The 26,931-nt window shown below is 35.7% G+C and overlaps 1 protein-coding gene across 4 annotated transcripts in view; it reads right to left on the reverse strand.

Moving 5' to 3' along the window:
- Positions 1–4,516: 4,516 nt before the first annotated feature.
- The window catches only part of sh3bp2 (SH3-domain binding protein 2), a 30,605-nt gene continuing 8,190 nt past the window's right edge, over positions 4,517–26,931 (reverse strand). For 2 of the 4 annotated variants that reach the window (XM_022681226.2, XM_007255044.4), the window contains exons 2-13: positions 19,723–19,862; positions 18,499–18,601; positions 15,515–15,632; positions 15,052–15,119; positions 12,969–13,054; positions 12,581–12,631; positions 11,090–11,657; positions 9,577–9,688; positions 9,273–9,328; positions 7,514–7,589; positions 7,341–7,400; positions 4,517–6,459 (exon numbers count right to left, since the gene is read on the reverse strand). In XM_022681226.2, the coding sequence (XP_022536947.2) occupies positions 6,322–6,459; positions 7,341–7,400; positions 7,514–7,589; positions 9,273–9,328; positions 9,577–9,688; positions 11,090–11,657; positions 12,581–12,631; positions 12,969–13,054; positions 15,052–15,119; positions 15,515–15,632; positions 18,499–18,601; positions 19,723–19,858 (1,572 nt within the window). In that variant the 5' untranslated portion in view covers positions 19,859–19,862 and the 3' untranslated portion in view covers positions 4,517–6,321. Of the gene's footprint in view, positions 6,460–7,340; positions 7,401–7,513; positions 7,590–9,272; positions 9,329–9,576; positions 9,689–11,089; positions 11,658–12,580; positions 12,632–12,968; positions 13,055–15,051; positions 15,120–15,514; positions 15,633–18,498; positions 18,602–19,722; positions 19,863–21,971; positions 22,635–26,931 lie in introns of those variants that run through there. The other 2 variants (XM_022681223.2, XM_022681222.2) reach the window with 2 other exon arrangements.

The following is a 26,931-nucleotide window of genomic DNA, read 5'->3' on the forward strand; positions in this document are numbered from 1 at the left end:
TACTGTGTTTGAATTGTTGTTGAATTTGTTTTTGGTACCCACCATTCTAAAGTTAACTAAGGAGAGATGGTGCCAGATGCCAAATTTATTCTTACAGAAAAAAACTCTGGGTTTTGGTGATGTTGTGTCAGTCTGAATGTTCAAATGTTTCAAGAAATCCTTTGAAGCAAGCAATGATTCAACCTAAAGGGAAAGTTTAACGTGTAAATTACATCCAGACAGTGAAAGCTGATTTCCATCAGTGTTTACAAACTCCAGCAGCACTGCTGTGTTTAATTCTCTCTTAAACACAACACAACATACACTAACACATCATCCCCCATGCCAGTGTCACTGCAGTGCTAAGAATAAGAATAACCCACTACCGAATAATAATAGCTGTAGTTCTATATGAAGCACATATAAGCACCCATATGATCAGCGGAGTTAAAGAAATGATAAAGCATGTAGAATTAAGGAGGTGGTCATAATGTTATTTGGTAATCATCACAAATTTGCTCTTAACCAACGACTCGATGAATGGCTGATTGAATAACTGAAGAAATGAATGGATGGAAGCTCATCTACTCCTAAATCCTTTCATTAGTAAGTTAATGAGCAGGCCATCAATAAACAAACTGAAGTCATTTGGACTAAGTATTGGGGCTAGTTTAGCAATTAAAGTGACAATACATCAACAAGAGCATAGATTAAAATAACCTGAACCAGCACTTAAGTTGCCATTCAGTCTCTATATTAATTAGTCGACTTTGTTTATCGATTTTTTGTCCTTCATCTTTATTGCAGACGTTCTCAGCTGCCATATCGTTTTCTTGGATGGCCTCTAAAAAGCTGAATGTGCTTCGCTTGGCAGCAGTGCCTGCAGATACCCAGCATGCTCAGCTAATTCTGATTCACAGGTCTGATGTCTCTCTTCTGGTATATTCTCATCTGCAATTCTTCATATTTGACACCTCAGATTTGATTAAGGCTTTGAAGGGCTCTGTGCTAATATCCTCCTCGCCTAATATTATGATAGGAGCTCGATAACGTAGGCGTTAACCAGAATGCAAATGTCCAAATAATAAGCCGTATATTTTCCCCTTCCCATTCAGAGCTCTGATAGGATGTTACACAGTCTATAGCTGATTTTCCCTCACTCAACAAGATGTCCGATCTCTGAATATTTATGACCCTCCATTATAATGACTTATTTAGTAGACATGCTTTACTAAACTCATCCTGCTGCATATTGGAGCAGAGAGGCTTTGAATGAAAAAAAAAAAATTGTGGATACTTTTGTGCCAATAGCCATTGGGGGGGATTTAAACTCAATCTGCCAATGATAAACAACAACACTGTTCTTTATAAAGCTGTTCTGTCCGTATCTTATCACAGCAATTTAGGGCCACTCTTCAAAAAATAAAAACTTAGAGAATAACTATTTCTAGAATAAAGTCATAATATTGCAAGGTTAGAGTAATATTTTGAGAACACAGTCGCAATATTACGAGAATAAAGTTGTAATCTTCTAAGGAAAAAGTTGTAATAGAGAATAAATGTACATTTTGAAAACACAATTGTAATATTTCAAGAATAAAGTATAGTATTACAAGAAAAAAGACGTACAGTATGGCATTCAAGAATAAAGTTGCAATATTACGAGAATAAAGTCGTAGTAAAATGAGGAAAATGTCCTTAAAAGTAGGCTAACTGCTTGGGCTGCCAGTTTAAGAATCACTGACAGAAATGGAGAGACTACACTTCCTATCTCTCCTTACTATATCATAAAATCTGAAAATTTCTCTTAACCGCTAGAGGGAGTACTCAAATACTCGTGAGTCCAAAATGAATGGGACTGAATGGAGCTAAAGGGATAAAATCTCAAATTAAAATAGAAAATATCCGGGTTTCCAGGATTTTCCTTTACTTTTGGATAGTAGAATGATGTATTTTGCTATAAAATAAAGAAAATGTACCTATATATTTTAGCTTCTCTCTAAGAACATGTATAAAATGCTTTTACCGTGGGGTTTTAAAGCTTTAAAAATGATGTACTTGGTGTTGAAACATGTAATATTGTTCTTTGTTGAGGAAATGAATAAATGAGGAAATACAGTTGAATTTTTTGTGTGAAAAATTATAATCATTAATAAACTGTAATTTTGCTTAGGTGCTCCATGTGAACCCATTCATTTTTAACTCTCTCGGGAGCGCCCTCTGGTGGCAAAACAAACACAGAAGAGATTCATAAGTGGGTATTCTTTTCTATTAGAGATTCTCTGGTAATAGCCCATTTCCTTTTTTTTTTTTAATATATATATATTTTCCCCCATTTTCTCCTAATTTATCTGGCCAATTGCCCAACCCATTCGGCTGCTAATCAGTATAGGTCTCCCATCACTATGATGACACAACACAAACAAACTGATTCTTATAACTCTTAGCTGATCCAATACCTGTTTATAGCAATAGCATATCAGCTTTGGGTATAATAAGATTGGAATAACAAGACTGCTCATAAATCTGTAATGTACTTTTTTACTTTTCCAGCATGTGATGTTCCTTTAAAAACCCTCCCTGGACTTTTGGTTCAGCAGAAATATCAGTGAGGTCGCTGAAGGGTCAAGAAGAGGACATTTTTCAATTCAGTGCATCACTCTACTTGTAATGGGCTCGGTGCTGATGACACTAGCATTTCTGAAAACTCCGTATTCTGCTGATGCTGCATTAAAAAAATCACTGAATTTCTTCTAAATGTGCATCAGGAATGACTAAAGTTCAAAGTCCATTAGTCTAAAGTGTCCTAAGTCTTGCATCATCCACAGTATGACTGACTTTTTATGTATGACTCTTTCCTAGTTATATTAAAAAAGCACAATTCATCATTTAACAAAAGTACAAACAGCTTTATTTACATATGTGCATGTGCATTTTCACAATTCAGGTTTTCAAAGAGGTACAAACTGAAGAACAGTTTAAACACTGCAGTTAAAACTGTAATAAAATATCAGTATATTTACAGTACTTTACAATACATTTATAACAAACAATAGGCTATATCTTACTTTACAATGCTTAAAAATAACTTTCATTTTTGTGCTCTATTTGGTTTAGAGTTTATACAATTGTCTTAAAATACTAATTCCTGTATTTTCTCTTGTATTTGTTTTCCCTGAGGTCCACTTGTAATATGTATGGCTTTATGTGCCAAAATATTCAGTCATTTTAAGTCCATGTTTATATGACTACTTCCAACCACTTCATACATTTTAGAGCTACACAGGTTGTTATACAGCTCTGGAAAAAAAATAAGAGAAAAAAGAGACCATTTAAAAAATATAATTAGTTTCTTTGATTTTCCCCAAATTGAAAAACTCTGGAATATAATCAAGAGGAAGATGGATGATCACAAGCCATCAAACCAAGCTGAACTGCTTGGATTTTTGCACCAGGAGTAAAGGCATAAAGTTATCCAAAAGCAGTGTGTAAGACTGGTGGAGGAGAACATGCCAAGGTGCATGAAAACACTGATTTAGAAACTGAAGTGGTTTATTTTTTTACAGAGCTGTATCTACATGATCTCTGTTCTGATTGGCTGCCCTGTTCTGAGGATCATAAAAGAAAATAAATAAATAAACAGGCTGGCTGCAGGCTGAAACACTCCTTATAACTTAACCTAAACATCAGTAGGCTAAATATAGAGGGAGGTATGAAAATGTGTTGGTATTTGTAATATTACAAAAATAATAACTTAAAAAAGCAAACTATTTTCTTCGTAGGGAATGTACAGAGAGGTTTTAAACCTTTAAAACTAGGTTTACACACTATGACAAACCATTTATCTTAAAATAAATGAGGAAATTGTTTTTTTTCCATGAAGTCAGACCTTTATATATTGTATTTTAACCCTGTATGAGTGTAAATTTATACAAATGTAAGATGTACAGGACTTCAATAACATTCATTTCCTCAGAAGCCGTCCTGGAATACCCCTTAGAACATATTAAAGCATAAAGTGTTTACCCTGAAGTAAGACCTAATGAAATCATGCTACTTGATGTTTCCTGACACGCCTCACAATATTTCATGGTTTAATAATCTGGAACAGACCCAATGCACCAGCAGTACACAATGCTATCCAAAGCTATTAGAAGATAATTATTTTTTCCCACATACTGCACAGTTCTCTATCCAATTATACAGAGATAATTAGGCTATTTTGGACTCCCAGCATCACCAGCGTTCAAACCAACAATCTCTAAACAACAGACCTAATATAAAACCTTTGGTTATTCTTCTAAGCTTGTTTCTATTGGGGGAGCGAGCTGCAAATTATGAGATGAACTGTCCATGTATACATATCTTCCATAGCTTCCATGTGACCTGGCAAAAGTCACAAGACATGATATTAGTTCATATCCCATGACTTTTGCCATGCCCGTGTGTAATTTAAAATATATGATGTATTATATTAAGCAAAAATACATACCATATTTCATTTTTTTTAAGTCCAACTAAAAGAGACTAAAGGAAATAAGTGCGAAGCATAAGTAGCATAATTTTATTTTCTTTAGACAGGGGGCTTTTATTTTGAAAACCAGTAGGAAAAAGCCTTGTAATGCAACATGTGGGGCACTGTACTCTGCCTTTAAAAGTAAATGGGTTATTAACAAAGAAAACCCACTTCAGAATCTGTCCTGAGAACAGGTTCATATGGAGCAATTTAGCAAAATCATTTATAGATATAAATATACTACAGTTAGGAAGTGGTTTGATTTTAGTGACTGTAATAACTTCATTAACATTAGGCATTAGAAATTAGACATCATCCTGACATAGAGTTTGATCACCTGACTACCCAGCTACCAACAGTTTTTGGATGGTAGAACGTTTTTTGAACAGTTAAAAGTTATTCGTATGTTTAGTTTGTAAGTATGTAAGTTTTCTTGATGTTAATAATACATTTTATTTTAATGTTGTAAACACTCTGGTTTCCATAATGTTAGGATTTGTCTAGTTGGGAAAGTTATGTGAGAAATATTCTAATAATGTTTTGATGCAAACCATTATTACGTCACGCATTTTCAGAACGTTCCTCTGTAACGTTATAGGATAACCTCCTTGGAACGTTATAAAGTGTTGCTAAAAAGTTGTTGCTTGGTAAACACAACGCTACAACGCCGCATTGAACCAATTAACAATATCCATCAATGTTGTTGGCCAGCTGGGTGTGTCTAATACCTTTTATCCATGCTATACAGCTCTGAAAAAATAAGAGACTACTTAAAAATGATGAGTTTCTTTGATTTTACCAAATTGAAAACCTCTGGAATATAATCAAGAGGAAGATGGATGATCACGAACCATCAAACCAAACTGAACTGCTTGAATTTTTGCACCAGGAGTGCAGGCATAAAGTTACCCGAAAGCAGTGTGTAAGACTGGTGGAGGAGAACATGCCAAGATGCATGAAAACTGTGATTAAAAAACGGTTATTCCGACAAATATTAATTTCGGAACCTATTTCAGCCATTTCTCATTTTCTGCAAATAAATGCTGTAAATGACAATATTTTTAGAGAAACGAGAACAATAAAACAACAATGTTCATTTTACTCAAACATATACCTATAAATAGCGAAATTAGATAAACTGATTCAGAAACTGAGGTGATCTTTGCATTTTTTCCAGAGCTGTATATATGTAAGAAATGTATATGGTTACTGTAGGCAGCTTGGTAGGTAAAAAAAAAACAAAAAAACATATGGTGTACAATATTCGTCCTGAAAACTGTGATTGCAATATATCATCATATTGCCATATTTAACCGGACATCTCTGTCCTATAAAAACAGTCTTTACGTGTACAGCTGCTCTGTGACCATCCTTCTGTGAGCATGGGAAAGGCCGTGTTTCAGCTTACAGCAGGCCCACATATGGGCAGTGTGCATGTGCACACGCTCTGTCTCTGTGCAAATAGAACCATCTAGCTACAAAACCATCAGCAACACGACTCGAGCTGCTGAATCCAGTCCAGTTCGGTCTCCATCAATGTGAGTTTAACTTCGTACGGCTTCAGTTTGATCTCTGTAACTGCTCTCTTTGTTCATCTATGAAGATTTCTTCAAAGTTCCAGAGCTGCTCACATGCGTCCATGTTCACATGAGTCTGTTCATCCCTCTATTCAACCTTTTCTGGCAAACACAGTTTGTCCATAGCGCTTGTAAACCAGGGCAGTTGTAGTGAGATACGATAGCCAGCAGGGGGCGCAGTTGTATCTGAGCTGAGGAGAGTCTATGTGGTGTTTATGATGCTGAGCGGCAGCAGCAGCAGGCGGCTTGTCACCTGGGCGGCTTGTACCCGTAAGGCTGCTGCAAGCACAGGGAGCCGTGGTTTGGCAGGGGATGGCTGTGGTAGTGCTCCACCAGCGCTGCCAGAGACGGGAAGCCCACATCTGTCTCCAGGAATACTGTCGAGTCCTACAGATTGCAGGTGAAGAGAGAGAGAGAGATAGAGGGAGAGAGAGAGTGACAGAGAGAGAGAGAGAGAGAGAGAGAGAGAGAGAGAGAGAGAGAGAGAGAGTTATAGTTAGAGGAAACCCACAAAACCATAAGTGTGGATAATGATGTTTTGGCTGAGTCTGAAGATGTGTTTGGGTTTCAGAGTGAACTCTGTCATTACTCGTCCTCCTTTATTTCCCTTTAGTTACTTTTATTTCAGGGATTTGTCTGTTTAAACATTCAAACGTCTCAAGAACATGTAGCCAAAAAATATGTGTTAAAGTTACATCTCTGGAAAAAACAAGAGACCACTTAAAAATGATGAGTTTTTGATTTTACCAAATTGAAAACCTCTGGAATATAATAATAAAGAATAAAGAGGAAGATGGATGATCACAAGCCATCAAACCGAGCTGAACTGCTTGATTTTTTTGCACCAAAAGCAGTGTGTAAGACTGGTGGAGGAGAGCATGCCGAGATACATGAAAACTGTGATTAAAACCAGGGTTATTGCACCAAATATTGATTTCTGAACTCTTAAAACTTTATGAATACGAACAAGAATAAAAAATGTTTTCTTTGCATTATTTGAGGTCTGCATCTTTTTTTTTATTTCAGCCATTTCTCATTTTCTGCAAATAAATGCTCTAAATGATAGAATTTGGAAGAAAAGTTGTATGTAGTTTATATAATAAAACAAGTTCATTTTACTCAAACATATATCCATATACAGCAAAATCTAAAAAAACTCCTTCAAAATCTAAAGTGTAACCTGAAGCTACAGGAAGTTTGTAGACTCTGTATTGATTGACTGAGTGAATTACTATATGCAGTATAGTGTAGTTGCTTATGATAGTTACCTCCTCAAACACACGGTAGTTTCTGGCCTTATTCAGACTCACATCCCACACAACCAGCACCTGCCAGAAGAACAGAGTTAGTACATTTCAACAAATACACACAACACCACCCACAGTTCAGTACTGCATAACATCCTGCTGCTTATCTCTATATATATCACACTGTGTCGTACCTTTGATGTCTTTGTTCCTGAGTTTCGGATGCAGTAGAGGCCATCCTTTGGAGAGCTGAACTCCTCTTTAAATAATCTACAGCGGAAAAAAAGAGGAAGCATAAGTAAAACAGAAATAGAGAGAGAAATATATTTGCATAAATTCTTCAGTCTTAAAAACTTCAGCTTTGAGCATGAACTCTATGATGCTCTTATTCACAACCTTTACAAATCTATACAAGCAATAATTAACTCTAATTAATTAGTTTTAGTTAGTTTAGTTTAGTCTTAAGGTTTAATATTTTTGAATGTACAGCTCTGGAATAATAATGAGTTTTAATAATGAGTTTCTTGATTTTTTGCACCAGGAGTGGCAGAAAGTTATCCAAAAGCAGTGTGAAAGACTGGTGGAGGAGAACATGCCAAGATGCAAGAAAACTGTGATTAAAAAACAGGGTTATTCCACCAAATAGTGATTTCTGAACTCTTAAAACTTTATGAATATGAACTTTTTTTGAGGTCTGAAAACTCTAAATAAAAATTTTATGTGGAATTTGGGATAAATGTAGTTTATAGAATAAAGCAACAATGTTTATTTTACTCAAACTTATACCTATAAATCAGAGAAACTGATTCAGAAACTAATGTGGTCTCTTTTTTTCCAGAGCTGTATATAATTATTATTATGAAGTCAGCATACTGTATGATTCTCTAAAGGTTAATAGAAAGACTGGCATGGAGAGAAGATGAATGGAAAATTGTGACAAATCTATGCCTGGATGATTTTGAATCCCATTTCCTTATACCATAGAGAAGATTTTGTACTAAACAGTGAAATAATGTGTAAACAGACTCATTTTAGTACCTAACTGCAACTACAGTCCACTAGAGGGAAACAGAGAATAGATTTTCTTTTTGACAAGAACGTTATTATACCTCTGTGGTTTTAAAATGCCCTATAAAAACTACAGGAAACAGAGTTATATTAATAGATCTATACAGTGCTTGTTGAATGTGGCTCTCAAACTCTCAGAATTAAATGTATTTATCAAATTTTATTTAAAAAAACTGGGGCTGCACAATTACATATATTATTATTATTAGTCCCATCACTTTATATGCAATGTCACATTAAATCAATTCAAACTATATATATATATATATATATATATATATATATATATATATTTTTTTTTTTTTACCAAAGAAAAATCTGCACTGTTTTTGCACATATTTTTGTGCTAGTCTTGGATACACAAAATTATTATTATTATCACATGTTGGATCACTGATTTCTAAAAAAAATCAGGGGATTTCTGGGGAAGTACTGTATTTATTTTTAATACTGCAATATATATTACAGAAAAAATATATATTATGTTATATAATATATATATATATATATATATATATATATATATATATACATTATAAAAAATATATATTATATTTTTATAATGTGCAGCCCTGGGCCTGTCACAATAACTGTGTGTGTTTTTACATACCTTCATCATTTTTTGCTAACCTTAATTTTTCCCAAGACAGCCTATAAACATGTATGAGACTGTGAGCCATTTTTTTTTTATTTATCTTTACTTATATACCTTGAATTTTTATATTCCAATTATATTTTCTGAATAGCATAAATATTGTAAAAGTCCATTGCTCTTAAAATGTGTAATTGTAGTCATATCTCTTCTATTATTTCTCTATCCAAATATGGTTATTGTGAGAGTCCTACACAGCCTTAAAATAAAAACAATCCAAAAATGTGTCTTACTTTTCGACAGCACTGGTCTCTGTGGTGTCCACAAACACAGAGTCAGGCAACTGCACCTAAAAAAATACATTAAAATGAAAATCTTTTTTTCAGGGTAAACTGAAGCTTCTATTCTAAAAATAAACCTTCCGAACAGTTTGTTTAACACCAGAAAAACACAACAGAGCTAATAAGAGCGCATGATGTAAATCCCACGCAGAGTCAGTCTATTTTAAGTGTAAGTGTTATTGAGGAAGTGACTCTAACTGCAGTGTAACTTATGATCCGGTGAGCAGTGGGAGGTGTGGATATGAGGTTCACTCACATTCTCGTAATCATCGTCAGACTCCTCGTCGCTGTGCTTCGCTCGGACCCTCTTGGTCAGGGGGTTCTCCTCCACTGAGGAGCGAAAGCTCTGGCCGTCAGGAGACGATCTTCTGAGGGGAAAATGGTGTGAAAATGTGCACATTCCAATTCTAAAGCTAAAGCTAAAGTCTAAAGCTTTAGTGTATTTTTATTACTTTCTTTCATGACTTTTCTATGCCTTCAAGACAAATTTCCAGGACTATATGATTGTTAAAACATCAGTGCAGACATGGACAATAAAACCAAAAATCAACTAAAACTATAATGAGAATTGATTATAGTAGGCCTAAAATGAATCTGAGAAAACTCTGAGCTGATGTATTAATTAACTGAAAATAGTTTTCCAAAACTTTCAGGGTTTTTTTTTTCCAAAACTTATCCATGCCTGGAAATTGCTATTTTCAAATTCCATGGCTTTTCCAGATTTTTTATGACAGTAAAAAACCCTGAAAGCTGCTTTTGGATTCTTTATTAACAAGTTTTATTGTGCTCTCTCTGAATCCAGCTGCTGATGCTGATGCCATATGATCTGTGAACCGCAATTAAATTAAAAATGTATCCTAAATTATTTTTTTTTTTACCCAATTTGGCAGGCCAATTACCCCAGTTATCCCAATTACCCCAAGTTATGCCCCCAACATTAGGAGGGTGAAAGCCAGCACTCCTCAAATACAAGTTAAGACAGCCATTGCCTCTTTTCACTAGCTCTGATACATCAGCCAACAGACGATATCACAATGGGAGTGATGACTGGAGGAAATGACATCTGCCCACCCCAAAAGAAAACAATGCCAACTGTGCTCTCTCTCAGACTCCGGCTGCTGATGCCAAAGAAGCTTGATCCGAGATTCAAACTTGCAATCTCTTTTCTACCCATTTTCGAACGCCAATTATCCCAATAATCCCAATAACCCATGTTTATATAATGTTACTTTATTACTAGTAATGCTCCCAACACTAGGAGGGATCTGGTGATTTAAGGAGTGATTTACGGAGGACCCACACCAGAGAGAGCATTGGGATGGCCAATTGTGCTATCTCAGACTCTGCCTGCTCATGCCAAAGCAGCATGATATGGGATTCAAAGAGACAAAGAGATCCTTGGATCATGGTGACAGCACCTTAGTCAGCTGGACCAGGAAGTAAAGGGGCTACATTTTAATTTCCACTTTTTATTGGTGTAAAACTTTACATATTTAAATATTTATTGTTTTAAGCACTGAAACATTACTTAATCTTTTCACATGCTTGTTCCTGGATGGAATACACCCTGGAAAGAGTGCCCGACACCATCCATCAAAGGGTGCCACACACCCATTAATGGACTCATACATATGCTTACACCTAGGGGGCACTGTAGTATGGCCAGATTATGCCATATCTGTGGGCAGATGCTATTTTGGGCCCTTTAAAAAATAAGTAAAAGAGTAAAATCAATGAAATGAATGAAACCAATGAAAGAGGACACCTACTGGAGAGATGGCCGTCCAAGTTTAGGCTTGATCCCTGGTGGTGGAGGCTTGGGCAGCATGTTAGGAGACTTGTTGCCTATTGGACTGGAACAGTTGGGCTTCCTCTCCTCTGGTTTGGGCGCCAGTTTGTGGTTGTTGTGTATGCTGAACGGCTTTGGTTTTTCCCCAGTGTTTAAAACCACCTTCTCCTCCAGTTCTCGGCAGATGGGCAGGGTGGACGGGCTCGTTATGACCACTGAAGAACCGTGCCTTTTCTCACACACTGGGAGGGTTGATCCAGACACTCTTCCAGCTACGGGCTTTTTCGGGTAGGTGGGTGAAGGAATGGGCAGGGAGGGCTTTGGGAACCTGTCTAGAACTGGTTTAGATGGGAGAGGGGGTAACAGGGGAGGAGGGCTTGGGAAGCTAAGTGAGGTTTTGTTGCGTTCAGGACACGGGGGGGTCTTATTGGGTGGAGGGGGCAATGGAGGTAAATGTCCTTTGGGATGGGTGGATGGGGGGGTGATTCTGTCTTCCACATTCGGAACAGGGGGTGGAGGGTAAGATGGAGGTGGCGCTGTTGGCCGAACTGAAAAGGTCATGGAAAAAAGAGAATAATAAGTAATTATTTGGCAAGTTCATTTGATGCCACAAATAATTCAAATACAAAAACTGCATATTAAAATGTAAAATTCCACAAAAAATCAAAAGCATAGATAAGAGACTTCTAACCTGTTTTAATACAGGAAAAACAAACTAAAACCTCAACCTGTCCTTTATATTTTTTATTAAACTTAACTTCTCTTAACAGCTCTGAAAAAATTAAGAGACCACTTCAGTTTCTGAATCAGTTTCTATGATTTTGCTATTTATAGGTTTATGTTTGAGTAAAATAAACATTGTTGTTTTATTCTATAAACTACGAACAGTTCTCCAAAATTCCAAATAAAAATATTGTCATTTAGATGCAGAGCTTTCGGACCTCAAGTAATGCAAAGAAAACAAGTTCATATTCATAATGTTTTAAGAGCTAAGAAATCAATATTTGGTGGAATAACCCTGGTTTCACAGTTTTTATGCATCTTGGCATGCTGATTTTTTTTCCAGAGGTTTTTAATTTGGTAAAATCAAAGAAACTCATCATTTTTAAGTGATCTCTTATTTTTTTCCAGAGCTGTATATTATTATATTTGACCAAGATTAAGGCACACTACACAACGCTTTCACATCTTTAGCAATGTAATGTACATTAGGGACCATAGAAAAAATACCGGACGAAACTGGAGTAATGAAAACATTTTGTAATTTTTTTTTTCAAAATGTGACTTTGTGATGTCAAACAAACAGTAAATTACAAAGATTTGCACACATATATTTTACCATTGGTTTGTCATTACAAGGTCAAATTTTTAAAAAGCTAAATAAATGCATTCATTATTCATTTTGTCAGGTATTTTTCCTAAGGTTCCTTGTAGGTTAAGAACTCCTGGCATAGATAATAAGGGCAGCTACCTGTTGGTCCATCAGGTTGAAGATAGTCCTCCTCATCGCTTATTATAAATTCTAAAAATTACAAACACAAACAAAAAAACAGCAAATAAGCATTATTAATCTCAGGTCACCGAGGTTTTTGCAATTTTAACCCTTTAACATTCGCTCAACTGCCTGATAACGCACATTTAAATCACTGTATATTATTTCTGTATCTTGTTTTAAGATAACCTGAACTCAGTATTTTAAAGATCTAAACATTATTTTTTGCCCTAAATAAGCAAATAAATATTGAATATTTATTTTTCCTTGATCAGGCCTTTAAGCATTAGGCTTGTGTAAGCATTGTGTATGTATGTACAGTGTGTATGTATGTAATTGTAAAGGCTGCCTGTAGGCCACACCCTACCTGAGTCAGGGTGATCTGAGACTTCGGTGATTTCCAGAGGGCTCTCTATCGGCCCATAGAAACTCTCAGCATCGGAGTCCGATTCACTAGAAAAGCATATAAAAGAATAAATTAGTTTAGCATTAATCATGTAACTAAAAACATTTCCACTCTACCACTGAACTGCTGTTCCCCTATGGGCAGCCATGCAACTCATACAGACTGAAAACGGCCCTGTAACTTGCTTATAAGGCCCATTTATCAGAAAAGGGAAGTGGTCACAGCTGATGGTGTGAAAAACTCCCAGGAAAAACATTAATAGAGTTCTACTTCTGTCAACAATATTGTAAAGCACACTCAACACTTTATTTTAATATATCTTTGCTCTTTCACACAAAAAAAACCCTAGAGTGGCAAATTTAAAGAAGAAGGAAACAAACTAGTTTATTTTTTAGTGGAAAAAGTATTTCAAGTGATTTTGGAACATTTCTGTTGGTTCATGAAGTTTAATATGTATCAAAGTAAAGTAAGTAAATTACAAGGTCTTTAAAACCCCTTAACAGACCTTGGCCTGTTAAGGACATGAAGGACATGAGGACATGAACTTTAAAAAAAAAAAAATTGATTTTAAAATCTGTAAAAAATTAGGAAAGCACACATGAATTCATGATTTTTATTCATTATATATTTTTTTCATTTCAATGTGTATATATATATATATATATATTTAAATATTTCCTGTTACAATAATAATTAGGATTATGAAACCTGCTTATCTAATATTTAAATAGAAATCCTCAAGATGTAGACGTGTAATATCAGGCATAAAATGGACAAAAATGCTGGCCCGTAAAGGGGTTAGATCTGGATCCTGAATCCAGTTCCTGGACATTGTAATCTATAGTATGTAGCCAATCTCTTAAAACCTTGTTAGAACAAAATCCAGGACTGGAATCTGGATTCAAGGTCCAGATTTAAAAACACAGGCAGGGTTCGGAACAGCACTGTCAAGTCCAGCAACGTCAGATTCAACTTTAAATAAGACCATTTAACTACTGTATATCACAGTACAGTTATAAATCAGCACACAGCGAAAGGTAGCCAAGGGGAAAGACTACACACTGATGGTGAGTGAAGGTCCAGGAGCCGTTGGGAATGGTGGGAAATGTTTTACTCATCAATGTTGCACTGCCTAAACATAAACCACGCCAGATAAGTCACCATATATTAAAAACTCTAAAACAACTTAGTTTACTCCAGTCACTTAGTTTACTGACTCGACTGAACTGAAAAATGTATGTATTAATTTCTAAATTTGTTTGACATAGAAATTCCTATGTTTCTATTCTTATTCTTATTATTATTATTTTCATTTTATTGTTATTCTTTTCCTTGTATTTTATGTGACTTCTCTTTGTATTTTCTAATTTGTAAAACACTTTGAATGACAGTTGTGTATGAAAGGTGCTATATAAGTAAACTTGCCTTGCCTTAATTGAAATAAGTGATGCCAACTTTATGAAGCATTAATTAATTTAATAAGTGAATGGACCAATAGAAATGCCCCAAAGTGTTTTTCATTGTTTTTTCACATTGTGTACAAAAGGGTATTCACGATGAATGGACCTATAGAAATGCTCCAAAATAACTATAGTCAATGAATAAAATGTTTTTTTTTTCATTGACTTCCACTGAAATCAAACAAAAAAAAAAGTTCATTCATAGGAACCACAACATCCCATTATACCCTCACAACTTTTCTGTGGGACTTTCCAGCTTGAATCAAGGCATATTTTGGGCTAAACACTGTAGTGTGACATAGATTATTCAGTCTATTCAGTCCAACTTAAAGTCATATGACCAATTTTATATTAAAATCTTTTTTTAATCTGATCCAATTTTATTTTCTAATAGAATAAAAAGTAGCAAAAGTATGTTTAAATTCCAGATATAAAAAGATTAAAGGATTATTTTGCTCCACCCTGATCCAGTCTTTTAATGCTGAATATTAGTTGATACCAATATGATCTGATCTGATGTGTGTGTTTGTATAAATAATAAAGCTTTACAGTTAAGATAGCATTAAAACATGAAAAAGATTTACCCCGGGTCATGAAAATCTTTCTTGTCGGTATAGTAGTTTATCTCCTTCCTCAGATGACGCATCCATTTCTGTTGAAGATGAGGAACATCAAAGACTTTAGGAATAAGAAGATTCTTATCTGTTCCATAATGAATCGCATATAGTAAAATATGTATAAGTACTGTATAAGGATGATCAATACATTTCAATACATTCTTAAGATATAAGGTACATTACCCAGACAGTGATTAAGCCTACTTAAAGACAGTACTTTAATTTGAATGGAAAATCTCTACTAAAATCCTGTGCAGTCCAAGACTAAACTATATACTTTACATCCCTGGTTAAGAATCATACAGTTTTTATATACTGACCCTGGTATGCAACGTAACTTTTAACACACATGCTAAACAGTAAACTTAACAGCAAGCCCTCCCCCAGTCTAGACAGCCCTGATGAAGCATGAGATAAATCGACATCTCACCCTTCTCTCGTCTTCACTCGCTGCTGAGAAGTACCACGTACGATGCTTCTTACTGAAGTGTACGATCTTGAATGGGAAAACGTTGCTGGACGTCGTCTCTTCTGCTGCTCGCATGACCCTGCAAACGAAAACACGAGCTAGTTATTCAAATGAATAAAACAGCTTCTGGACTTTTATAGCATTATAAAGCTTATCTGCCATTTATCACATGATAAAGAAATTGAAGAAAATCACATTTTTCATAATTATTAAAACTATACTATAAATCAGCAATGTGACTGCACACTGCAATAAATATTTTTGCCAAAACATAAATACAACACAAGAGAATACAACTCTAGAAAAAAAAAGAGACCACTTAAAAATGATGTGTTTCTTTGATTTTACCAAATTGAAAACCTCTGGAAAATATACAAGAGGAAGATGGATTATCACAAGCCATCAAACCAAACTGAACTGCTTGAATTTTTGCACCAGAAGTGAGAAGCATAAAGTTATCCAAAAGCACCAGGGTTATTACACAAAATATTGATTTTTAAAGTCTTAAAACTTTATGAATATGAACTTGTTTTCTTTGCATTATTTGAGGTCTGAAAGCTCTGCATCTTTTTTGTTTGTTTTTTTCAGCCATTTCTCATTCTCATCTCTCCTGCAAATAAATGCTGTAAATGACAATATTTTCATGTGGAATTTGGGAGAAATGTTGTCCATAGTTTAAAGAACAAAACAATAATGTTCATTTTACTCAAACATAAACCTATAAATAGCAAAATAAAAGAAACTGATTCAGACACTGAAGTGGTGTCTTAATTTTTTTTCAGAGCTGTGTATTTAAATTGAAAGGTATATGCTTATACTAAGAAACAAAATCTGCCAATAGGGTAAGCAAAGTTTTTCTTAGTAAGTGTGATGTGAAGTTTATTTTCCCTAAATCATTTATTTTCCCTGATAGTTTGGCTTATATTTAAACACAAGAAACAGAATAACTTGGTTGGTGACTTTTTGTGCCGTTTTTAAATTCAAATTATTTAAAACAAGGTGAAAATTATAGGTCAAATAGATTAAAATCAATTATTACTAAAATAAGTCAAATAATCTTACATTTATGATGCTCAGTAAGACAGAACTTCTTATCAGAGAGAAAAACATATTTATTGCCTTTAAATTAGGTAATTTCACTTGCTAAGATTTGCAAAATACAAAATCTATGCATTGTATTTTGTTTCTGTAAGATTTTTTTTATCTTACTAAGCACTGTAATTGTGCAATTACTTTTCTTATTTTAGTAATAATAATTTAATCAGTCTTAATTTAGTTTTCAACTTATTTTAAGTCACTTGAACTCAAAACAAGCACGGAAGTCACCAGTTAAGTAATTCTGATTCTTGTTTCCAAATGTAAGCAAAAAAGTGATTTTTGCTTGATTTAAATTTTATTCTGTGCTAAAATGATGATGAATGGACCAATAGAAATGCTCCAAAATTGGAGCTAGTCTTGGATGACTGAATTTTACATCACTCTGAACATCAGCTGTTAAAATTTCACAGCTCAGTATCTACACTAAGCTCACTCTACGGCCACTCGTGGCTACGCTGTGTCTGGTGGGGCTCTCTCCGTGCTGATGCTCCTCACTGACAGGAGATCAGTGCCTGCCTGCAGCTGTATTAAGGGAGTATTTTTACCAGGCCACAGCTGGGACTGGTGACTGCACTCAGTAATTACACACGGGCTGCCTACGCCACGTCGGGCCCACACAGGCAGGAACTGAGAGGATTACTGACGGTTTCCTCAGTGTCTGCAAGCTCTTTCTTTCATTTATAAGCTTCTTTTGAAAGTAGAAAATGGATCTCAGAGAATGCTCTGCTCCTCTGTGTGCTCTTGTGGGCAGAACCGAAACCCTTGTACCTTTTCGGGCTCGCATTCAAGGGTCTCGATTGGGGACAGGATGTGGCCGACTGGTGTGAAAAGGCGTAAATAACCAGAGCAACTAAAGCAAGGGTCCGCTTTGAGCTTCCTATGTAGAACAAACCCTAACTTTAGACGCATTAATCAGCACTGTGAAGATAAACTAAAGCGTCTTTAGACTTTAGTCTTATAGACTCTACATGTTGACTTGCTTTTTCATGCGGGTCAGTATCATGTGCTTTTTGTTTTGCAGCATAGTTGATTAAATTGCACACAAAAACTTTGTAGCTATATATTTCTATATAGGGTGAATAAACATATTTTTATAAAATTAGAGAACTTTCACTTTCTTTTTCACAGTTTCTGCATTTTTTTTTTTACATTTTATGCATAAAATACAAGGGTTGTATTTTAGCCACATCCCATTTGTTGACTAATTTATTTCTTATGGTAGTTTCTTCAAGGTTTTTTTCATAGTTTAGACATTTCAATGATTAATTTAGCTATTTTGATTAAAATCTTAAAATGTCCATCCTGTCATCTTGGAATAACATAATAAATTTTATTTTTTATGTTCTTTATTCTACTTATCTATATATTTTAGTATGTATGAAGAAAAGAAAAACTTTTCTTTCTAGTATTTTTAATTTGTTTGGTTTATTTTTTTGGTTTATCTTTATTTATTTATGTTAGGAAGAATAGCTGCTATTGTGTTAACAGTTAATAAGGATTAGAATATAAAAGTAAATAAATAAATGAAACAAACCCCGACACTTTATAATAAAAGTAACCTTTGACATCTCAACTTTCATCCATTGTTTTATTTTATTTCTGCTGCATGTTCAACAATTAATATTAATAATTTCACTGTATTTAGTTGAGATAAAGCTTGAGCTGTCCACCCTGTCATGGTAAAATATCAGGGTAATTAAAATTAATTTATTTAATTGTCCACCCTGTTGTGCAGCTTGCCATAAACAGGACGGACGCATGCTTGCAAGTTAAAATATATATTTGTCATATGTTTAAAAGGCACAGTGTTTTAATAATGACCCACATAAGCAGAGAAGTGAACTTGCCTGTTGTAGCCGTTGAGGGAGAACGCCCCTTGTGGTGTAGCTGAGGTACTCGTCTTGAAATAGTAGACGCAGCCTCTGTGGATTATAATGTAGCGTAGAGGCCCTGTGGGTTTGGCACAAAATCATACGTAAATATTCCAGCATTCTCAAAACCACATTCTTTCATCTCACTCATTCCATAGCCTAAAGCAGACTCTAAAAAACACTAGAGCTAGTTTTCTTTCTAATGCTGCCAAAACATCATGAGGAGATGCTGGTTTAGTGTATGGAGATGGTTTATATTTAACAAATTTTATTTTCTCAATATACCAAAGGCTTGGACAATATGGCCAAAATGTATATTATTAGATAGATTAGTGCATCTAAAAAAAGGATATTTTTGAAAAGTTACTTTATTTCAGTAATTCAGTTCAAAATGTGAAACTCATATATTAAATAGATGTATTACACACAGATTGATCTATTTAAGCCTTTATTTTCCTTATTGTTGATGATAATAGCTTACAGTCAATAAAAACCACCAGCAGATGAACATGGCTGTCCAAACCATCGCTGACCATCTGTAAATGTTACATTTCATTAGAAAATCAAGAGGTCAGATTCTGGAGGAAGAGTGGAGAGACACACAGTCCAAACTGCTTGAGGTCTAGTGTGAAGTTTCAGTGATGGTTTGGAGAGACATGTCATCTGCTGGTGTTGATCCACTGTGTTTTACTTCAAGTCTAAAATTAGTGCAGAGTTTTCCCACAAAATCTTACAGCACTTCATGCTTCTCTCTGCTGACAACTTTTATGGAGATGTGGATTTCATTTTCCAGCAGGACACTGCCCACACTGCCAAAAGTACAATTGGTCTTATATAATATTAAACATTTCTGAGACACTGATTTTTTGGTTAATCAGCCATAATCATCAACAATAAAATAAATAAACACTTCAAAATAGATCAATCTGTGTTTAATACATCTATATAATATATGTGTTTTCCACCATGAACTGAATTACTGAAATAAAGTAACTTTTCAGTAATATTCTAATTTTTAGAGATGCATTAGTATATTTCTTTATTGTTTTGGTCAATGCAATTTAATTCGAATATAATAAATATAATAATATAATACAATAATATAATACATGCATTAGTAAATGAATAAATAAAAGAATTAATTTTCTTTAATTTGGGTCTAAATTTTTAAAGCTCTAAAGAACAACAGTTACAACTTACATTTCATCAGGCTAAACTGGCTCCCCCCTTTCTTGTGTAGATACCCGGACAGGCTGACCCCTCCAGGCATGGTGAGCAGATTCTGAGCTCCGATAGCCCTCATGGGGTTGGGCCAGGAGATCGGTGCAGCGGCCATATTCCTACATTATAAAGAAAAAAGATTTCTGTTTAATAAAAAAACATTCTGAAATGTTTATTTTCTCAAAAATCGTCAGTGTGTGTTATAATCCGGTGAGCCTTGTGTATGAATTTTACCAGTTAGGTATTAAGGAGCAGTAAATCCACTCTGCTGAAGAACAGCATTATGCAGGAGTTTTAGTTTAGTTCACCAGCAGTATTAGCATTAGCCGCTAACCGAGCTAAGCGCTAGCTCTTTCGCTATTCAGAGGTGAGTAATATAGGACTGTAGCCTGCTGCTAACCCCGGTTAGCACTGCTAGAGCAGCATTAGCATTAGCTGTTAACTGTGCTAAGCACTAGCTCTTTCATCGTTAATAGGTGAGTATTGTTGGACTGTATTCTGCGTGTGCACCATCTTAAAACAAGTTCATGGAAAGAACCGCTAGCTAATATTGCCCTAATATTAGCAGTGGTTAGCTGCTAATGCTGCTGCACCCAGCTTTTTTGTAAATCTGTGAATCTAAACTAACTGTAAATAAATGGAAGCACTTTACTCACCCAAAAAAAAAAACAGGTTTTGGGAGATACATTTTTGTAGATAAACATCCAGCGCTTGTTTGACTTTAAAAGAAAATCTAGTGCGCCTTATGTATGAAAATAGACCAGAAAGTAGACGATTATTGACAGTGTGCCTTAAAATCCAGTGCACCTTACAGTGCAAAATACAGTTAAGAACAAAAAGAAAAAAAAAATGCATGAAGATGTGCTGAGTGTAGAGTCTTTAAAGATCACAGAACAGGAAACAGCTGGGAGACTGATATAAGAACAACACAATGAAAGGTCTAGTTTATCCGTCACAAGCGTTCTAGTTGGACCATTCACATTAAAGTTCAGTAAAAGTCATCACGGCTGCTGAAGGAACATTGGATTTCATTAATGTTGCAGTTTTAACTCATGTATGCTGAAGCAACAAAAGTAACAAAAGCAGTTGAGGTAATATTACAATTTAAAATTGAAATCATAATTTATACACTGTAAAAAAAAAAAAACATGTATAGTAAGTTAAATAATAGCAATTAGCTAAGATGTGTGATATCCAGTAATGTTACACCTGCAGCAAACTGATTATGTTACCAGATAAATGGTTCTTTAAAAATCTATAAAAATCTATAAATATAATGCTATGCTTACTGGCTATGGAAGCTGTAATGTCCTCTCTCTCAGTGCAGTGTATCTAGCGTTAGCTAGCTTTGTTGCTAGCAGAAAAGTACCAACAAATGGTGACAGGAAGCCAATTCTATTCTTATAAACTATAGGAAATAAAGCTGTCAAAACCACTTAGTATCAGTTGGTATTAGTTATTAGCGTACACCTTCACAGACGCAGACTGAATGTAAACCACTTAAAAGATATGAGGTAAAAAAGGCTAACTTCTCGTTACCACACTGAGGTAACTGACAACTAGCATACGTAGGTTACTTCTACTACGCTAAAAATACTATATACTGTCGCAATATAAATATTAACAGTCTGCACAGAATTATTTTAACATAGAAATGTAACATTGAGCATGCGGCTGCAGCATTTAGAGCATTTATTTGCAGAAAATGAGAAATGAGAAAAAAAAAGACCTCAAATAATGCAAAGAAAACAAGTTCAAGTTTTAAGAGTTCAGAAATAAGTATTTGGTGGAAGAACCCTGGTTTTTGATCACAGTTTTCATGCATCTTGCCATGTTCTCCCCCACCAGTCTTACACACTGCTTTTGGAAACTTTATGTCACTCCTGGTGCATAAAAATTCAAGCAGTTCAGCTTGGTTTGATGGCTTGTGATCTTGATTATGTTCCAGAGGTTTTCAATTTGGTAAAATCAAAGAAACTCATCATTTTTAAGTTTTAAAGCTTTAATCTTCTGTTTTTGGACCACTTTTATTTACATATCCATCTATTATGAAAAGTTAAGTGTATGCAATGTAAAATGAACCAAGTATTTTCAAACAGTTTAAAACACTTCTTTGGAAAATTCAGATTTAAACTACAGTTCTACAATACGCACTTCACACCTGCACACCAAAAACTAGTCCCTCTCTCTCTCTTTCTCTCGCCCTCTTGCTCGCCAGCCGCTCTTACCTCTTTCTCATCCGCCTTCTTATGCCTTTCACTGCTGAGCTCTCACTGAACATGCTGGCAGCTGAGCTTTGATCCGGGAGAAGATCCATACGAGACTGAGGAGCTTTCCCCTACAGCAGCTCCAGCTTCCAGCCCTAATAAAGCCAGCCAGGCCAGCAAAAACCTCCAGCTAAACCTTGACCCTGGACCGGACAAAAGCCAAGACAGGAAGGGCAGGAAACGGCACGCTTCCCGTGGAATGTGCGATCCCCTCCTGAGCTCTTGATCGTGCTGTAGGTCGCAGATCTCCAGCAGAGTTTGCTGTTTTAAAGCCCTACGTTTGACAGCCGGTGCCCAAATGCCAGGGTGCAGATGCACGGCAGGGCATACAGAGACAGAAGGGCAAAAGATAGCAGAGATAGAGAGAGAAAGAGAAAGAGAAAAAGAGAGGAAAAAAAGAGATGTCTGATGTCTGAATCTGATTTCTCCCAAATTGCTCTGGAAGTTTGTTGCTGGGTGGAGCTGGGAGATTATCTAGTGCCTTGGGACAGCAGAAACGGTGGGTTCAACCCAGAGAATGAAAAGCGCACAAATGTAGCATGATAGATACACAACATTACCCAAAGGTAAGGAGGCAATGAGGCACCTATTACACAAAATGAGGCAACAAAAATGTATTCTGGAATGTATTCCATAATGCAGGAATTGCTGACTGAAGTTTGAAAGTTTAAAAATGTGACCTAAAACCAAGAATGCAAACATCACCGTGTCTACGTCTGCACAGCACGCTCCGATGCTATCTTTAGCCACTCAAATAATTTTGGGCCGGCATGTTTGCGACATTGCAGCAAATCTTCTGCTGACCCTCAGATGGCCTTGACTTCAAGGCTCAAGAAAAGACAAACAACAGACCTTTATCTTCTCAGGTTCCTTTGAAGCCAGCAAGTTAGTTTCCACTAGGGAGCAGTAACCAGGGTGGAAAACACACACTCTGCCTCATCATTTGCATCAGATGCTGCCTGCCTTTCCCCCTGAGTGCTGTGTAGGTGACAAAAACAGGTTTCCACCTACGAAAGGACCGTGGGCTGTCTGGGGTGAAAGGCAATATTTTAGAGCTATGGTGGCCTTTCTTTCAAACCCCCCCCCCCCCCCCCCCCCCCAAAAAAAAAATTGCAAATAATGCAAAGAGTTCAGAAATAAACATTTAGTGGAATAACCCAGTTTTTTTAATTACAGTTTCTGTTATCTGGGTATGTTCTCCTCCACCAGTCTTACACACTGCTTTTGGATAACTTTATGCCACTCCTGGTGCAAAAATTATACTATACTTTACATAGCACACAAAGTAGGAAAATTTGTGTTTGCTAGATTATTTATTGTAACAATGTTTTTAATCAATAAATACTGTTGAAAAGCATTTTAATTTCTGATATTCGTGCCACATTTAGATTTAGACATTAAGAAACTTTTTTTTGTGGGACAAGTAGCAGAGCTAGTATGTGGATTGTGCCCTCGAAAAATTGACCAAATCTTCTCTACCAAAGCCAAACATCTTTTTTTGCTGTTGCTATTGACACTTTGACTTTCTGGTACCTGATTGGCAGCCCCAGTGAGCATGGGCAAATGTGGCCTCATTTAAAAGGGAAATTAACAGACTTTCCAATGGTTTACGATTTATTGCTAAGAAGCATTATTACAACAAAGAAATAATCTTTTTGTGCTATATAATAATGTTTTCCTCTATTACACTACATCAAGCTAATTTTTTCTTCATTTAATGCTCCAGAACATGAACAAAACACTCAGATCTCACTTCAGAAGCTGAGATGTAATAGAAGGAAAGCAACTTTCAGAAATTGGTTAAAATGAAGGAGCTGATGAACGTGCCAGTTTCATTCAGCTCACTTCCTGATGTGCCTTTAACCACAAGATAACCCAGGGGTTTGGCCAAAGTAGGCCAGCTCTCTGAGTTCCTCAACAGGATGCGACAGGCCCAGACACCACCATTATCTAACACTGAGGACGCTCTCACTGATAACAATCTCTACCCACACTGAGCTGTGCAGGACCAATGTCTCACAATATCCCAGACATCAAAGGTTTTAATGTTCTAGTGTTCTGAAAAGTCCAGAAAACTCAAGTATGGTAAATATGGCTGTCTTGTCTCATCTTTTATTTGAAATAAACTAATATTCCAGCAATGAGATGTGGATCAGTGAAACTCTGTTCTCTGGAATGATGGTAGGTAGGCCTGTCATGATAAGATTTTTTTGTGGACGATATATTGTGCCAGAAATTATTGCGATACACAATATTTTTGTAATCTAAGGACTATTAAATGCCTCTGACATAATGATAACAGAATAGCATAAAAAAGTAATTATACACTTAATCATTTATTATAATTAGTTTGACAATTATATACTTATTTCTTCAACTACTTTAGTCCACACTGTGTGTATGGAGTCACAGTTATTAAAGCATTACTGGCTAATAATAATAATAATACTGTTCACCATTATATGTGTGAACAAACATACAAATAAACACAATAGACGATATCACCACTATCAAAAATGATTGAGGTCATGTTCATTTATTGTAAGATAAATCGATATTGCAATTATTGTGACAGGTGTAATGGTAGATTTGGAAGCTTTATTCAATGCTTTTGGAATAAGATGGGGATCAGTTGCAATGGAGATCATCCAACAGCCTAACCTCACTCACGCCAATCCTCCAATATCTATTAGAAAGCCCTCCCCTGGACAGTAGAGACAGTTACTACCACAACAGCAGGGTACAATTATTATTATTATTATTAACTTTTTTTAGATTAGATTGTCACGAGCTACAGAGGCTTTACTACATCTTCTTGCACAACATCACAAAACAAAGCTTAGTGGGAGATACCCCAGCGAGATGATGTTATCAAGCTCTTCTGCAGTTTCATTAGAAGTATATTCCTTTTTTTTTTTTTTTTACAGAGACAACAGTGCACACGGGTGACCAGCAGAATGTCACAACGATTTCTCAGTTAACCCTGATCTACACAGACAGACGTTCTGACCGAAACAGTGGGAACCACATTACTCACTCATTCTGTCAACAGTCAGACAGACTGACTGAGGCTCACGTCACCCTTGCATCTATTTATCTAATCTATTCATAATTAGTCTGTGTCTGACCACAGGACTAAGGTTGCCAAGATACTGTTTGGGTGGTGAACCATTCTTGGCACAGCATTTGCATGGAGGGGAGTGTAGGTGATGTAGTGGAGAACAATTCTTCAATTCTTCACCATCCAAAACTGTCCAGCCAGGAGTGGCTGTGTTGTAAGAAACTGTCCATTAACAAAGAACTATTGGATAGCAAACTGAATATGGGTTTTCCATACACTTCAGTTATCTGAAATTATTTTATATGATATAAGACATCGTGCTTAAGAGCGAAACAGAAACAAAAAAAAATTCAGATCTTTACAGACAGTTTTTTTTATAGTTGTGTTGTGTGCAGTTCAGAGATATTGAGCAGGTGGCCACCTAATTAGTGCTAAAATCTCTGTGCTACCCCAACAATATCCACCATACGTCTGGGAGTGCAAACCCACCAGACAGTTCTGAGAGGGCAGAGCAGAGCCATTTTTCCAGACAAACTTCTGATTAAGCATTTTTTGAATGGGAGATTGTAAAGTAATTTCCAGTCACCGGCCATCCATGCCAACTGATTAAGAGTATTGTGCAGAGTATACGGTAGTATAGGGAGTATAAGGAATAATGTAGGGTGGTTTAGGTAGTATAGGATAGAACATGGAGTATAGGAAATAGGGTGCATAGAGTAGAACAGGGAGTATAAGGTAGTAGGGGGAGTAAATTATAGAGAGTATAGGATAGTATGGGGTAGTATAGGGAGTATAGGGTTCATAGAGTAGTATAGAGAATATTTTATAGATAGTATAGGGTAATATGGGTTAGGCTATTGAGTATAGTGTGCATAGGGTAGTATAGAGAGTATATTAAAGACAGTATAGGGTAGTGTGTGGTAGTATAGGAAGTATAGGGTGAATAGGGTAGTATAGAGAGTATATTATAGACAGTATAGGATAGTAAGGGGTAGTATAGGGAGTATAGTGTGCAAAGGGTAGTATAGAGAGTATATTACAGACAGTATAGGATAATAAGGGGTAGTATAGGGAGTATAGTGTGCATAGGGTAGTATAGAGAGTATATTAAAGACAGTATAGGGTAGTATGGGGTAGTATAGGGAGTATAGTGTGCAAAGGGTAGTATAGAGAGTATATTACAGACAGTATAGGATAATAAGGGGTAGTATAGGGAGTATAGTGTGCATAGGGTAGTATAGAGAGTATATTATAGACAGTGTAGGATAGTATTGGGTAGTATAGGGAGTATAGTGTGCATGGAGTAGTATAGGGAGTATAAGGTAGTATAGGGAGTATATTACAGACAGTATGGTGTAGTATAGGGAAGTATATTATAGCCAGTATAGGATAGAATCGGGTATGATATAGGGAGTATATGGTAGCATAGGGAATGTAAGATATTAAAAGGCATATAGGGTAGTAAAAGGTATTTAGGGCAGATTATGGTAGTGTAGGGAGTGTAGGGAAGTATAGGGTAGAATAGGGTAATATACAGAGTAAAGACTCATATAGAGAATACAGAGGAGTTTATGGAGTATAGTGGTAAACAGTGGAATGGGGAAGTTTTTAGTATAAATATAACATTTTTTATTTGTTATGTATGTGCTGTTTCCCAGCAATAAGAAAAAAAAACTGATGAAACATTACATTGTATAATTGGACACAGTGGAGGCATCATCCAGCTTGATGTGTCATCGTTTGTTTGAAAATCCCTTTTCCATCACTCTTTTTTGCAGTTTGGCTTTTTCTAATTTGTTCAAGCATAAAAATCTTTCTGCAGTATTTGGGTGTTTATTTATTTCTTTATTTAGAATTTTA

The sequence above is a fragment of the Astyanax mexicanus genome, chromosome 20, assembly GCF_023375975.1.
Source record: "Astyanax mexicanus isolate ESR-SI-001 chromosome 20, AstMex3_surface, whole genome shotgun sequence".
Taxonomy (NCBI): Eukaryota; Metazoa; Chordata; class Actinopteri; order Characiformes; family Acestrorhamphidae; genus Astyanax; species Astyanax mexicanus.